Source organism: Cervus canadensis, chromosome 3, assembly GCF_019320065.1.
Source record: "Cervus canadensis isolate Bull #8, Minnesota chromosome 3, ASM1932006v1, whole genome shotgun sequence".
Taxonomy (NCBI): domain Eukaryota; kingdom Metazoa; phylum Chordata; class Mammalia; order Artiodactyla; family Cervidae; genus Cervus; species Cervus canadensis.
This window is the reverse complement of record NC_057388.1, coordinates 82,207,305-82,222,982: the sequence shown is the minus strand read 5'-3', so window position 1 is coordinate 82,222,982 and position 15,678 is coordinate 82,207,305. Positions and strand designations below refer to the sequence as shown.

The 15,678-nt window shown below is 39.9% G+C and overlaps 1 protein-coding gene across 23 annotated transcripts in view; it reads left to right on the top strand.

Moving 5' to 3' along the window:
- Window positions 1-15,678, top strand: part of CADPS2 (calcium dependent secretion activator 2) — a 590,044-nt gene that overhangs the window by 482,062 nt on the left and 92,304 nt on the right. For 14 of the 23 annotated variants that reach the window (XM_043463588.1, XM_043463592.1, XM_043463582.1 and 11 more), the window contains 2 exons: window positions 3,728-3,831; window positions 5,433-5,441. In XM_043463588.1, the coding sequence (XP_043319523.1) occupies window positions 3,728-3,831; window positions 5,433-5,441 (113 nt within the window). The remainder of the gene's footprint in view (window positions 1-3,727; window positions 3,832-5,432; window positions 5,442-15,678) is intronic. The other 9 variants (XM_043463600.1, XM_043463598.1, XM_043463596.1 and 6 more) reach the window with 1 other exon arrangement.

The following is a 15,678-nucleotide window of genomic DNA, read 5'->3' as shown; positions in this document are numbered from 1 at the left end:
TGTTAATCCTATTCAGAGAATTGAGTGGAAAAGAATTCAAGTTATTGTATTACTAATGTTTTAACCTCTCTAAGACTCTTTTCCCTAATCTGGATATGGGGGTCCTGATTCCCTAACTGGCAGAGTGGTTTTAGGGGTTCAGTAAATAATATTCTAAAGTATGTAGGAGAAATAAATTCCCCTTCTGTGATCAAAACAGTTACATTTTGTTGCCTTTCCATTTCCTCATGAAGTTGAAATAATATAACCCAATGTAGGTAAAGCCCAAAATTTATAGGAAGCGTAGACTCTCTTAGATGGAAGCAATCTTAGAAAGTATATGGTTCAGTGATTCTTATCATTTGTGTGGCACATGGACTACTTTGAGAAGCTGAGAGTCGTGACTCTTCACTCCCGAAAAAATGCCTCTATACACAAAAATTAGCATATAATTTCAAGGGGTTCAAGGATTCCCTCAAACCTAAGGTTAGGAATCCTCAATTTCATGCAACACCCTCAGTCTAAAGATGGAAAAATTAAGGAATATAAGTGATATGCTCTTGAGAATCAAAAATTATTTTGAAAACTCTTCCCCCAAAAATCTCTAATTTAAGAACACAGCTTTCGTTGATTTTTGAGCCGTGTCCTCAGGCCACAGCTGCATTTTATCGGTAGACTTCCTGTCTCGTCCGCCTCTGGTGTGTGAATGACTAAAAGCTATTGGCAATCCCACACAAAGTGAAATGAAATAATTTGGGTATTGATTCTGTTTTTAACATGCACATTCCCCAAAATTATGCTACCGCATTCTCGTGAACATTCATTAAGTACCCATCATGGTCCAAAGTCTCTTCAAGACAGTGACAGCACAAGATCTTGAGACCTGGTTTCTCACTGAGCTGAGCCCAGTCTAGTAACAGGCTCGTGAGCCTGAGAGAGAAGTCACTCAGCATCAAAACTTTGAGGATGCCCCACAATTAAGGTAACATTAAAGTTATGACTTGAATGATGACTAGTTTTCTGCTTGAAGCATCCAGATGGCCTAATTCCTTGTGGATGCAAATTTTAATACAATGCACAACTTTCCTTTCAGTTTAGAATAATTTGCTTACTTTATATGTACATGGTAATTACTCCCAATATATGTGGGGTGAACCAAAAAGACCTGTTTGGTAGTTTCATCAACTGTGTATCTTCATTCTCTGAGCCATGCAGTTTGCAGACCTCAGGGTCATTGTCCTCTCTGGCTTGCAATTTCCAGTCACAAATGCTGGCAAATCCTCTCCTCAAAGTGTCCCTCCACCTTCCTCTTTCTTTTCTGTTCCCATTACCATCTTCCAGTCATTCTCCATATGATAGACCTGGCCCCCACCAGTCCTTCCTTGTTCTGCACAGTCACAAATTCATTTTCCCAAAATTAACTTATTGTAAAACCCAGCAAAGGAACATTTGCTCAAAGTTACCTATAGCATATAGTTGTGTGATGTGTGTGTGTGTGTGTGTGTGTGTGTGGTCAGTCATGTCTGACTCTTTTGTGACCCCATGGGCTGTAGCCCACCGGGCTCCTCTGTCCATGGGATTTCCCAGGCATGAATATTGGGGTGCGTTGCAGTTGCTCCTCCAGGGATCTTCCTGACCCAGGGATCGAACCCATGTCTCCTGCATTGCAGGTAGATTCTTTACCACTGCACCACCTGGGAAGGCCCGTAGGATATAGTTACTAAGTCTGCTTATTTTCTTACTTAAAGCCTGCGATGATCCAATCTCAGGCTCCTCAGCGATCATTCCTCAGCACATTTCTGCTCCATCCGGGCACGTGCAGGGCAGAGTTGGTAAGAGCTCATGCTGTGAGGCCCCACCTTTACTATGTACTAGCTGTTTCATGTCATCTCTCCATGCTCATTTCCTCATCTGTGACTTATATGAATAAATAGCCAAATGGCTTAAAGTTGTTAGGAAAATTAGCATGATGACACATGAGAAGTGTGTGGTGCTGGACCTGACACATCCTTGGCTCTCAATAAATGGTAACATTTGTAGCCACCTGCATCCTCACCTTCCTCTGAAATGCACCACATCTCTGTCATTTCTAGAAACACTTCTTTCTCTTACCAAGGTCACTGGTTTCTCCTTTAGGACTTGCCTCCGTTTCTGATTATCTTCCCACTGATTCCCCCACATGCACCTGCTCTCAGCTGTCTCTCCTCACATCCCCTTCATCACCTCTGTTGGCTTTACACGGTTCCCAAAATCCTTACGCTTCCTCACCGTCACAGCTGGAACTGTTCCCAAGTAGGCAGACTGCTGTGCAAAGTCAGGAGCCTCCTTGACGTCACCCTTACGTGAGGACGTTGAGGTGATCATGAAAGAGAGGGAAGATTGGATAATGGATGCCTGAGGATCCTAGCAGGAGTGATTTTTGGAGTCTGAGCTGTTTAAAAGCAGGGACATGTCTTATATTTCCTCCCACTCCCCACAGCGGAGATCCTTGTAGGCACACTCCACTCTGTGGTATTTGGCTCACTGTTTTCCTGAAGAATCAACCTACTCTTTGATCCCTGTCAAGAGGGCCAGGGGCTTTCACCCTGCAGGGGAATTTAGGAGGATGTGTACCAGAGTTGGAGGATGGGAGCCCCCACATACATCACACTGTAACCTATAGTGAGTGTGTAATAAATGTTTAATGAACAAGCACCAACCACAAGCTATGTTTCACTGCATCATTGTATGTCAGTTGGGGACAAATTAAGAGCAAATGAAAGTCTCCTCCACATTTAAGGCTGGCGTTATAGGGAGATGCTGAGGGACTAGATCTATTCCGCCCCCCGCAAAAAAAAGACTCCTTAGGTTCCACAGAAAAAGCTCTTTATCTGAATATTTTCTTTTTCTTCCCTACAATCTCTATGTATGGGCAAAGAGAGAGTCCAGAAATCTAAGACAACGTTTATCTTTAATATCCTTGTTGAAAGCTCTATTTTGATACAATCTCATTACACAGGTCACCTCTAATTTTTGCCAGTTCATTTTCTCTCTGAAATCAACTGCTTTGCCTTCTCTGTTGCTGAATTCCAGGTAGCTGCACTTAATCTCTTTGCTGCCTGGCCTTTTCATATTAGTTTGCTGTAATATGAAAAGAACCTTCAGCTTTAAAGAACGGCTCCCCACCCTTCCCCAGTTGGAAGGGAGGAAATCAGTTAATTGCAGCCTGTCAGAGTTGTTTTAGGTGACTTTGTACTTCTTCAGTTTAAGATCAACATGAACCTTAGACATTTCAGGCTGGAAACTTAAATAGCAACAACAACAAAAAAAGCCTGCGTTTCGCTAATGCCAGGAATGACTCATCTGGTGAGAATGGTATTGTATCGATAATACAATACCAAGAGAAGGAAAAGACTGTGGTATCTGCTTTTCTTTGTATCTCTGACCTTGAGGAGAATTATAACTTGTTTGTTGCAGAAGTTGAGCATCTAATGTTCTGGTGCACCTGTTAGGTCTAATATGTTAAATGGCAAAGCACTTGCTGTTTCCTGTGATTGCTTTGTGGGTGAAGTATTTTCTGCAATCTGGTGAACTGATTTGTTTTGTTTTGTTTTAAAGAATGTATTCATTTGTATTTCTTGTCTCTCTTATTTCTCAAAAATATTCTTTCTCATTCTGTTTCAACAACCTGGTCTCATCATTACATCTTTTAGAATCTGTTTGGCTTTTATTTTCAAGGTAACATGGTTATGATTTGTTTTTAATATAGAGACCATGAACCAGGCGACTCCCGCGAGGAAGCTGGAAGAGGTTCTTCATCTAGCGGAGCTCTGCATTGAAGTCTTACAGCAGAATGAAGAGCATCATGCAGAGGTGATGACTTGTTTTAACTGTCACATAAAGCCGTGCATAATGCTTTGCGGTAGTCGGAATGGCACTGAAGATGTGGCCTGTCCATAGCCTTTGATACACACCTGGCCATTTATCTATAGTAAACTGAGAATGTGTGCTTTTCCTGGAAATATAACTCCTATATGTTACAAAGGAATTGTGTATGTCTATAATTTAGTATCTATACCTGACAACTGTCTTTCTGTGGGGAACACAGAAGAGCTTATGAGATCTGCCAGAGGTGTACAACTAGCAAGAAGCAAAGCTGGGACATGACCCCCATCTAATGGTGCCAGATCACTCACTAGCTTTTCTCCCTGTATCCTGATGGCTTTAGTTTAGAAATGTAAGTTAGTCGATGTGCACAAGGAGAAGCAGTGATAAACAATAACAAACTCACACAGAAGACATTCATAACTGCATCATTGGTAACTCTAATGTTTCACTTTTACCATCAAGCTTTTCTTTCAATTTTCACTAACCCTGCATTTTTAATAGTTTTCAAAAGTTCTGGTTCTAATTATGTATTGACATTCAGTAGAGATATAAAATGGTATTTCATCAGGCAAGCTGCTTATTCTGAGATTTAAAAGTGTCATTCTTTCCAATAGCCATGAGTTCATTTTTTTGAAAAAACAGGAGTTTTTTACTTTGAATTAGGTAGAGAAAATGTATAAAATTAAATAAATGTAATACATTTCAGTGCCCTAGCAATCCTTTTATTCTTGAGAAAGTATGTGAAACGAGCAAGAAGGAAAAAGAACAGACACAGAAGAATTTATAGAATATTCGTATTTAATGAAGCCTAGTCCTCAAAAATATAAGAAACTATAGAAGTACATTTTAAGCAAATTCTCAGAAAAGAATATTCATGAAGCCCTGCTATAGATAACTAAGATGTATTGTATCTGCTTATAAATATGATCATTCAAAACATCTGCTTTTAGCTCACACTATGGAATCTAGTTTTTACCTTGCATCTGTCATGTGTGAACTTGTTATGGATATTTTATTTTAAACTGAAGAAACAGCTGCTTCAATAATTTGAAATGAATTCCCAGGAGGAGCTTTTCTAGGCTAGTACTACTGCTGTGTTACAATGAAAATGATTATATGATAAAAATGTATGTATGTGTTGTCTTTGTCTTTTGTTAAAAGGCATTATCATCAGAGTATTAGACCTTTTTGAATTAAAAAAAAATTCTGATTGGTTATCCAATTTCACCTAAACAGGTACATCTAATTTACATTTCACAAAAATTATATTTAATCTTCCTACACTAATAAGGAAAATAATAACTCGTCTGTCTTTTACGTGTAAATAATGTTAAATACTCCCTGCAACCACTATATGCTTGTTAAAGTACAATGTATCCAAACACAATTAAAATGTAAGTATTACTTATTTTCTAAGCTACAAAAATACAGTTGATTTTATTGAACAGAGATAATCAAAACTTATAAATATCACTGAACTAGATGCCAAAATACAGAAGTATTATAATGACCTCTTTTTAAAATGCTTTGTGACACTATGGCATGTCTTCATTCCACAATGCTTCCAAATTCTTGGGATTCCTCAGGGAAGAGAGGTGAGTAGAATCGCTTTCATCATTTTTCTAGCATGGAATAACTCTTTTATGTGAAGATAAGATAGAACCCACTCTGGTTATAGTTTTAAAGCCACTTTAGTCCCTCTCCTTGGAATTAGCCATTCCCTTCTCCAGGGGATCAATTGAACCCAGGTCTCCTAAATCGCAGGTAGGTTCTTTACCAGCTGAGACACCAGGGAAGCCCAAGAATACTGGAGAGGGTAGCCTGTCCCTTTTCCAGCAGATCTTTCTGACCCAGGAATTGAACCTGGGTCTCCTGCCTTACAGGCAGATTCTTTACCAGCTGAGCTACCAGGGAAGCTGAAATTAAAGACTGTATGTATTTAAACGGACCAATCTTGGTTGTACTGTTTCCATGAATGTGTCTTAGTACCAACTGCCTGCATAATTATTGCTGGCCATCTAAGTAAAGGCCAGCTGTACCTGAAGGATTTTCCACCATTTTCAACCAGGAGATCCAGGTTTTTCTCTGTTGGGGGGAGGAGTGAATTAGTCTGATTCCAAAGTCATTTCCAGAGTGAATGGATGGATGGCATTGTACAGTAATGTTGATTTTGCTGGATTTCCAGGCTAGACTGTCTTCACTGCACGAAACAGAACCCAGCCCAGCTCCCTAGGTGGAGGTTAATGCATCTGTCTCAGACACCTTCAAGTGGCCGTGTGTCAGCTCCTCTCTTTTTCCCTCCTCCTCCCCTCCTCAGGGGTGGTTCACTTCACGGGGCCAAGAGGTTGTTTCTGTCCTTCAACAGTTTCTCAGTTGAGCAGGTTTCACGTCCTTCAGATCTTTCACAATAACTTGCTTCTAAGATAGTCCTCCCTTCTCTTTGAGGACCTCTCAACCTCTCCCCTCAGGCTTTTCTTCCGAATTTCTATGTTTTCTCTTGAAAAAGATAGTTTAAGCTCCTTTCCAGAAAATCTTTAAAGCCATCTTGCACATTCCTGGGACAAGACTGTGTCTGACCAGAAATTTAGACAAACAGATCCGACCACTGTCCGTCTAAGGCCTCTCACTCTGACAAAGGCGGCAAGTTCCAGATGCCTTCTGGAAAGCCTTGGGCTCTCACCCCAGCACACGCCTGCACACACGTGCACCACGTTCCTGGTGAGAAAACTTGCTGGCGATACACAGTCAAGCTGACTCCAGACTCTACACTTTCCAGGGAGCACGTTGTTATTTCTCAAATTCAATGGAGTGGCCGGGATGGGCGTCTTGTCTCAGTTCTGCCGGCAGGTTTGACACTCAGCATCATAGCAGGAATGTAAGTGCAGAGAGAAAGATGATACTGCAAGCCTGAGATGTCCCTTTCAATCCTGTCAGACTCTTCCTCTCCTGGCGGATCCTGGGACTTGGCTATGGGGATGGAGGGCCAGGAATATCCCCCAGGCAAGAGGCAGAGACAGAGACAACGTGATGGATATGAGCACAGCTCAGGTTACTACTCTGTGACTTATTGTTGCAGCAGAATCTTAATTGAAGGTCCCTAAAATATTTTAAATATTACATCGTCCATCATATTGGTGACACTGTAGGCCAGGCGAATGTCAGGCAGTAATTCAGTGTTTGCCACTTGGCTCCCTGTGAATGGTGGATGTATCGTGCTCTCCAGCTGACTGGGTCCCAGGCTGTTCCAGCAGCAGAGGATTGCAGGGAGAATAGTTCAGTGCAGACACACATATCTGTGATCCTGGTCATTCACGTAAACATCAGTGTCTGAACCAGATTATGTGTCTGGATGTGAGTGAGTGAGTGAAAATCACTCAGTCATGTCCCACTCTTTGCAACCCCATGGACTGTAGCCCGCCAGGCTCCTCTGTCCATGGGATTCTCCAAGCCAGAATACGGGTGTGGGTAGCCGTTCCCTTCTCCAGGGGATCTTCCCAACCCAGGGATCAAACCTCGGTCTCTCGCATTGCAGGCAGATTCTTTACCGTCTGAGCCACCAGGGAAGCCCATGCATCTGGATAGATTATATCAGCCATTAAAAAGAATTCATTTGAATCAGTTCTAATGAGATGGATGAAACTGGAGCCCATTATACAGAGTGAAGTAAGCCAGAAAGATAAAGAACATTACAGCCTACTAACACATATATATATGGGATTTAGAAGGATGGTAATGATAACCCTATATGCAAAACAGAAAAAGAGACACAGATGTACAGAACAGACTTTTGGACTCTGTGGGAGAAGGCGAGGGTGGGATGTTTCTAGAGAACAGCATTGAAACATGTATATTATCTATAGTGAAACAGATCACCAGCCCAGGTTGGATGCATGAGACAAGTGCTCGGGCCTGGTGCACTGGGAAGACCCAGAGGGAGCAGGTAGAGAGGGAGGTGGGAGGGGGGATCAAGATGGAGAATACATGTAAATCCATGGCTGATTCATGTCAATGTATGACAAAACCCACTACAATGTTGTAATTAGCCTCCAACTAATAAAAATAAATGGAAAAAAACAACAACAAAAAAAAGATATTTGATTTTTTAAAATGTTTCCCATTGCTTTTGTTTATTCCTTATCCTTGTTGTTGTTGTTCAGTCACTAAATTGTGTCCAACTGTGACTCCATGAACTGCAGTGCACCAGGCTTCCCTGTCCTTTACTATCTCCTAGTTTGCTTAAACTCATGTCCATTGAGTTGGTAATGCCATCCCACTATCTCATCCTCTGTGGCCCCCTTCTCCTCTCACCTTCAGTCTTTCCCAGCATCAGGGTCTTTTCCAATGAGTTGGCTGTTCACATCAGGTAGCCAATGTATTCGAGCTTCAGCTTCAGAATCAGTCTTTCCAGTGACTTATTCATAAACAAGATCTGTTTACTACCCACTACTAAGTAATTGCAGTCATCTCAACAGTTGAGTTCATCTTAATCACACAGCATTTCTATCTGGATAGCCAGTGAGATAAATCAACTTTTCATTTTTAGGAAGTGCTTAGGTTTAAGGTTAGATTAGCCTGTGGTACAACAAATGTTCCTATTTTTGGAAGAAGATGACCAGCAAGTGATTTTCATATGGCTGAGCTATAGAGGAAGAATTCCACTTGCAGCAGGACTCTCAGACGAAACTGCATGGTCACAAATACCCTACCGAAAATGTTTCTTAGTCACTAATTTACAAATACATAATAATAAGAGTAGCACTTTACCTTGACATACCTTTTGAAGCATTTTCAGCTCCTCATTTCGATTGATTATTTTAATATTTATATTCATCTAGGAACCCAATTGGAGAAGGCAGAGGCACCCCACTCCAGTACTCTTGCCTGCAAAATCCCATGGACAGATGAGCCTGGTAGGCTGCGGTCCATGGGGTCGCTAAGAGTCGGACACAACTGAGCAACTTCACTTTCCCTCTTCACTTTCATGCATTGGAAAAGAAAGTGGCAACCCACTCCAGTCTTCTTGCCTGGAGAATCCCAGGGACGGGGGAGCCTGGTGGGCTGCCGTCTGTGGGGTCTCACAGAGTCGGACACGACTGAAGTGACTTAGCAGCAGCAGGAACCCAATTAGGGAAATATTGTTATGAATTGAGTTGCAGAAAACTTATGATTCCTTTGACATGAGTTTAGGTGTCACCCTGAAGGTTCAAATCCACTCTACTGGCTCCTCAAGAGAGCTTCAATATTTCTAGAATATGGCCTCTCAGCATCATGTTACTGTATGTGTATGTTGGGAAGTGTAATGATACCCTAGACACTGAACTGTGTCCAGAGCTTTTAGGATCATCCACAAAATAAAAGATTACAAGCTGATCTTTTTGGGGTGTGGAGGAAGCATGTAATGTGTTCCAAAATCAGATGCACTGTTTTTGCTCATTTATGCAGTCATCATTTTTTTGTTGTTGTAAAATATGAAATGTTTACTGCATTTTGAGGGTAAAAGTAATAAAAAGACTTAAGACCCCCCAAAAATATGAAAAGATATTATAATAAATAAGACTATAATAGATGTTCTGGCAAAAACATCCTCAGAGGACAAAAACATTGGTCTGATCTGCAGAACTAGATAGGCAAACAGATGAGCAAAAAGGCAGTGTGTTATATATATATAGTTGATTAAGAAACTAGATAGACAGTTTCTAAATATGTAGTTGATTAAGAAATTAGAAAGACAGAAAGGCAGTGTGCTATATTGATTAAGAAGAGGCCATATATGTAAGATGCAGAGTACATCATGAGAAACGCTGGGCTGGAAGAATGACAAGCTGGAATCAAGATTGCTGGGAGAAATATCAGTAACCTCAGATATGCAGATAACACCACCCTTATGGCAGAAAGTGAAGAAGAACTAAACAGCCTCTTGATGAAAGTGAAAGAGGAGAGTGAAAAAGTTGGCTTAAAGCTCAACTTTCAGAAAACTAAGATCATGGCATCCGGTCCCATCACTTCATGGGAAATAGATGGGGAAACAGTGGCTGACTTTATTTTTCTGGGCTCCAAAATCACTGCAGATGGTGATTGCAGCCATGAAATTAAAAGACGCTTACTCCTTGGAAGGAATGTTATGACCAACCTAGACAGCATATTAAAAAGCAGAGACATTACTTTGCCAACAAAGGTCCATCTAGTCAAAGCTATTGTTTTTCCAGTAGTCATGTATGGATGTGAGAGTTGGACTATAAAGAAAGCTGAGCACCGAAGAATTGATGGTTTTGAACTGTCATGTTGGAGAAGACTCTTGAGAATCCCTTGGACTGCAAGGAGATCCAACCAGTCCATCCTAAAGGAGATCAGTCTTGGGTGTTCATTGGAAGGACTGATGTAGAAGCTGAAACTCCAATCCTTTGGCCACCTGATGTGAAAGCTGACTCATTTGAAAAGACCCTGATGCTGGGAAAGTTTGAGGGAAGGAGGAGAAGGGGATGACAGAGGATGAGATGGTTGGATGGCATCACTGACTCAGTGGGCATGGGTTTGGGTGGACTCCAGGATTTGGTGATGGACAGGGAGGCCTGACGTGTTGCGGTTCATGGGGTCACAGAGTCAGACACAACTGAGTGACTGAACTGAATATGTGTGAGAGCTTGGTCTCTACACTCCAGCTGACCTGAATTCAAATTATTGCTCTATTACCAATTTTATGACTTTGGGCAAGTTCCTTAATCTTTCTGACTTTGCTAACCTATAAAACCCCTGGGTTGGGAAGATCCCCTGAAAAAGGGCATGGCAACCCAGTCCAGTATTCTTGCCTGGAGAACACCATGGACAGAGGAGCCTGGTGGGCTACAGTTCATAGGGTTGTAAAGAGTCAGACACAACTGAAGCGACTTAGCATGCAACCGTAAAATAAGGATAATTGTACCATCTATCTGAAAGGATTAAGTAAAATAATGTGCAAAAAGTCTTTAGAACAGTACTTGCACATAGAAACTATTCCACTAATGTTGGACATTACTATTCTTAAAACATCTAAAACTAACATTATAAGATTTGTGTGAATTTTGACTCATTTTTGTGTTGCTGATAACGATTCATTTTTTACTTTCGTACAGCAAGAGATTTTCATATCCCTTGACTTTTCCACACAACCCTGGAGGAGGCTAGGAAAAGTATTGTTACTGCCAATTTGAAGATGAGGAAGTGGAAATCCATCCAAGAACTGATTTGCCCATGAGCACTCAAGTCTCACCAAGTTCAAAATCTGAGTACTCTTCCATTTTCAGAGATAGTCTTACTTGCCGCTGTTTCCAACTTCACTGAGTAAACAAACATAGCTTTCAGAGTATTGTCTGCCACAAATATTGGGGAAGGCAATGGCAACCCACTCCAGTACTCTTGCCTGGAAAATCCCATGGACGGAGGAGCCTGGTGGGCTACAGTCCATAGGGTCTCGAAGAGTTGGACACGACTGAGCGACTTCACTTTCCCTTTTCACTTTCATGCATTGGAGAAGGAAATGGCAACCCACTGCAGTGTTCTTGCCTGGAGAATCCCAGGGACAGGGGAGCCTGGTGGGCTGCCGTCCTTGGGGTCGCACAGAGTCGGACACAACTGAAGCGATTTAGCAGCAGCAGCAACACTAGAGTTTATTATTTGTACTGTGCCACCCTTTTTCTTTACCTACTGTTTTCTTCCGTTTCCACCTAATAATTAGTTACACAATATTTTTTATAAATATATTGAACATTATTATTGTGGCAAAAGTTTTTAAGAAAATACTCAATATGTCAATATCTTATAATCCACTTTTTTTGGTTTGTGGTTTGGCTCTTTTTGTTATAATTGAACTTATATTGGAAGAAATTGATGGAGTTTTGCAACCACAAATCTCACATGTTCTTAAAAAGTTCTTCAAAATAAATATGGACTTCTCTAAGTGTAATATGATGACACTTTTTCTAACATTATTTTTAATTGAAAGAATAACAAAAATATCTGTATCACACAAATGCGTGTGATAATTTTATAGTTACTTGGTTAAAAAGTTATAGTGCTATCAAAAGCTACAGTTAAAAAGGGGCGGGGGGAAGACCTGAGAGACATTTCACTAAAAACAGTATAAAGAGAGCCCTAAAACGTATGAGAAATGTTAAATTCATCCAAAATTAGAAAAATTCAGATTAAAACAAAACTGAGATACTATAGCCAGAGAAGCTCACATTATTTTTTGTGTGAGTATTCTCTGGTGGCTCAAACAATGAAGAATCCACCTGCAATGCAAGAGACCTGGGTTTGATCCCTGGATTGGGAAAAACCCTTGGAGAAGGGAATGGCAGACCACTCTAGTATTCTTGCCTGGAGAATTCCATGGACAGAGGATGTTGGTGGGCTACAGTCTGGGGCTCACAAAGAGTCAGACACAACTGAGTGACTCACACAGGCACATAATGAGAATACTAAAAATAAGATATACCTTCTAAGCAAAATGTCAAGTATACAATACAGTGTTGTAGGTACTGTGCTGTTAGTAGACCTCTGGGATGTGTTCACCTTATATAACTGAATCTTTGTACCACCACACTTTCACGAATACCCTCCTTTTACATCCTTTCCCCAGTCAATCTACTCTCTGAAATGACCATTCCACTCTCTGCTTCTCTGAAATTGACTATTTTAGATTCCTCATGTAAGTCACAAAGTATGACTATGTAAAGTATTTGTCTTTCTGTGTCTGGCTTATTTTACTTAATTTAATGTCCTCCAGGTTCAATCATGTTGCTACAAATGGCATGGTTGCCTTCTTTTCTCAGGTGAAAATTATTTTATTGTGTGTACATATCATATTTTGTTTTCTAGTCATTCATTTGTGGGCTTTTGTTATTGTTGTTCAGTCACTAAGTCACGTCCAACTCTCTGTGACCCCATGGACTGCAGCACCCGAGGCTTCCCTGTCCTTAACCATCTCTTGGAGTTTGCTAAAATTCGTGTCCGTTCAGTCAGTGATGCCATCCAACCATCTCATCCTCTGTCGCCCCCTTCTGCTCCTGCCCTCAATCTTTCCCAGCATCAGGGGCCTTTCTAATGAATCAGCTCTTCAAATCAGGTGGCCAAAGTATTGGAGCTTCAGCTTCAGTGTCAGTCCTTCCAATGGATACTCAGGGTGGGTTTCTTTTAGGACTGACTGGTTTCATCTCCCTGCAGTCCAGTGGACTCTCAAGAGTCTTCTCCAGCACCACAATTTGAATGCAAAAATTCTCCAACTCTCACATCCATACATGACTACTGGAAAAAACATAGCTTTGACTATACAGACCTTTGTCGACAAAGTGATGGCTTGCTTCTGTGTCTTGCACACATGTTCAGTCACTTCGGTTGTGTCCAACTCTTTTCAACCCTGAGGACTGTAGCCCACCAGGCTGCTCTGTCCATGGGGATTCTCCAAGCAAGAATATTAGAGTGAGTTGCCGTGCCCTCTGTGCTTAGCTACTGTGAATAGTACTGCATTGACTGTGGCAGTGTAAATATCTCTTTGAGATTCTTATTTCAATTCCTTTAGAAATATACCCAGGGGTGGGATTGATGGGTCATATGAGAGTTCTATTTTTAATCTTTGAAGGAACTTTCATACTGTTTTCCATAGTGACTGCACCAATTTACATTTCTATCAACAGTGTACAAGGGTTCTCTTTCCTCTACAACCTCAACAAAACTTACCTTTTGCTTTTGTAAATAATAGCCACTCTAACAGGTGTGAGGTAATATCTCATTGTGGTTTTCATTTGCATTTGAAAATCAAATGATGATTAGTGATGTTGAACCTTTTCATATACCTGTTGACCATTTGTTGGTCTTCTTTGGGAAAATGTCTGTTCGGTCCTATGTACATCTTTTAGTCATGTTATTTATTTTTTGTTTTGTTTTGTTTTTGCTTTGAGTTGTAGGAGTGTACTATATGTTTTGGATATTAGCCCTTTATCCTTTATATGGCCTACAAATATTTTCTCTCATTCCTTTGTTGATTGTTTTCTTTGCTGTTCATTAAGTTTTTAGTTTGATGATTTTCTTGTTTTTACTTATGTTATCTGTGCTTTGGGTGTCATATTTGAGAAACCATTGCCAAGGCAAAGTTAAGAAGCTTTTTCTCTGTGTTTTCCCCCAGGAGTTTAATAGTTTCATGTCTTAAGTTTAAGTATTTCATGCTTTTTGAGTTGATTTTTATATATGGTGCAAAACAGTAGTCCAATTTGATTGTTTTGTTTGTGGATATCCAGTTTTCCCGGCACTGTTTATTGAAGGGACAGTCCTTTCCTCATTTTATATTCCTCCAGAATATAACCTTTCTGAAGGTTAGTTGATCATATATGTGTGGGTTTATTTCTGGGATCAGTATTCTGTGTCATTGGCCTAGGTGTCTGTATTGATGTTAGTGCAAGATTGATTTAATTACCACAGCTTAGTAATATACCTATATTGATATCAGAACGTGTGGTGTCTTCAGCTTTGTTCTTAAGATTATTTTAGCTATCTGAGGTCATTTGTGATTCCATATGAATTTTAGAATTTTTTTTTCTATTCCTGTAAAAAAAGTTCAATGGAATTTTGATAGGGTTTGTGTTGAAACTGTAGATAGTTTGGGGTAATATGGGCATTTTAACAATATAAACTCTTCCAATCCATGACACTGGATAGTTTTCACTTATTTGGGACTACTTTAGTTTCTTTCATCAGTGTTTTATAATTTGTAGTTTACAAATCCTTCACCTATTTGGTTAGGTTTATTTCTAGGTATTTTTACTCTGTTGTTTTTTGATTTCTAATTTCTTTTTCAGATTGTTATTAGTGTGCATATAAATGCACATGATTTTTGTATGTTGATTTTATATCCCATGTGTGTGCATGCACGCTCATTCGCTCAGTCATGTTTGAGTCTTTGCAACCCTGTGGACTATAGGGCACCAGGCTTCTCAGTCCATGGGATATTTCAGTCAAGAATATTAGAGTGGGTTGCCATGCCCTCCTCCACGGCATCTTTCCAACCATTTGCATGCTTATATATTTATAATTATCCTAGTTTTCCGATGAATTGACCTTCTCCCATTATGTAATGACCTTTTTTGTTTCTTGTGGTTATTGTTAACATATGTAAGTATAGCCACTCCTGGTCACTTTTGGTTATCATTTGCATGGAATATTTTTTGTACCTCTTCACTTTCAGCCTATCTGTGTCCTTAAAGTGAGTTTCTCATAGGCAGCAACCTTATTGTTGTATCTTGTGGTTTTATCCATTCAGCCGCTCTGTGTCTTTTGATTGAAGAGTTTAATCCATTTACATTTAAAATTATTGATAGATAAGACTTAGCTTTCAGTTGGACTTCAGATCTTTTCACCATCTACTTTAAACTTTTAACTCCAGTCACATACAAAACCCTGCAGTTTTACTTCCTGAATACACTTTATGTTATTGGTATCAAATTTTACCTCTTCTGTACTAATAATATATATCCCTTAACAAATTTTTGTGGTTATAGTTATTATTAATACCTTCCTCTTTTGAATTTTATAGTACAGTTTAAAGTTATTTATGCACCAGCATTACAGTATTATTTGTCTATATATTTACCTTTACCAGTGATATTTATACTTTCATACATATTTATGTTAGATTTAGCATCCTTTTGTTTCAACTTGGAGAATTTTCTTTCACACTTTTTTTTTTTTTAATTTTTTTATTAGTTGGAGGCTAATTACTTCACAACATTTCAGTGGGTTTTGTCATACATTGATATGAATCAGCCATAGATTTACACTTATTCCCCATCCCGATCCCCCCTCCCA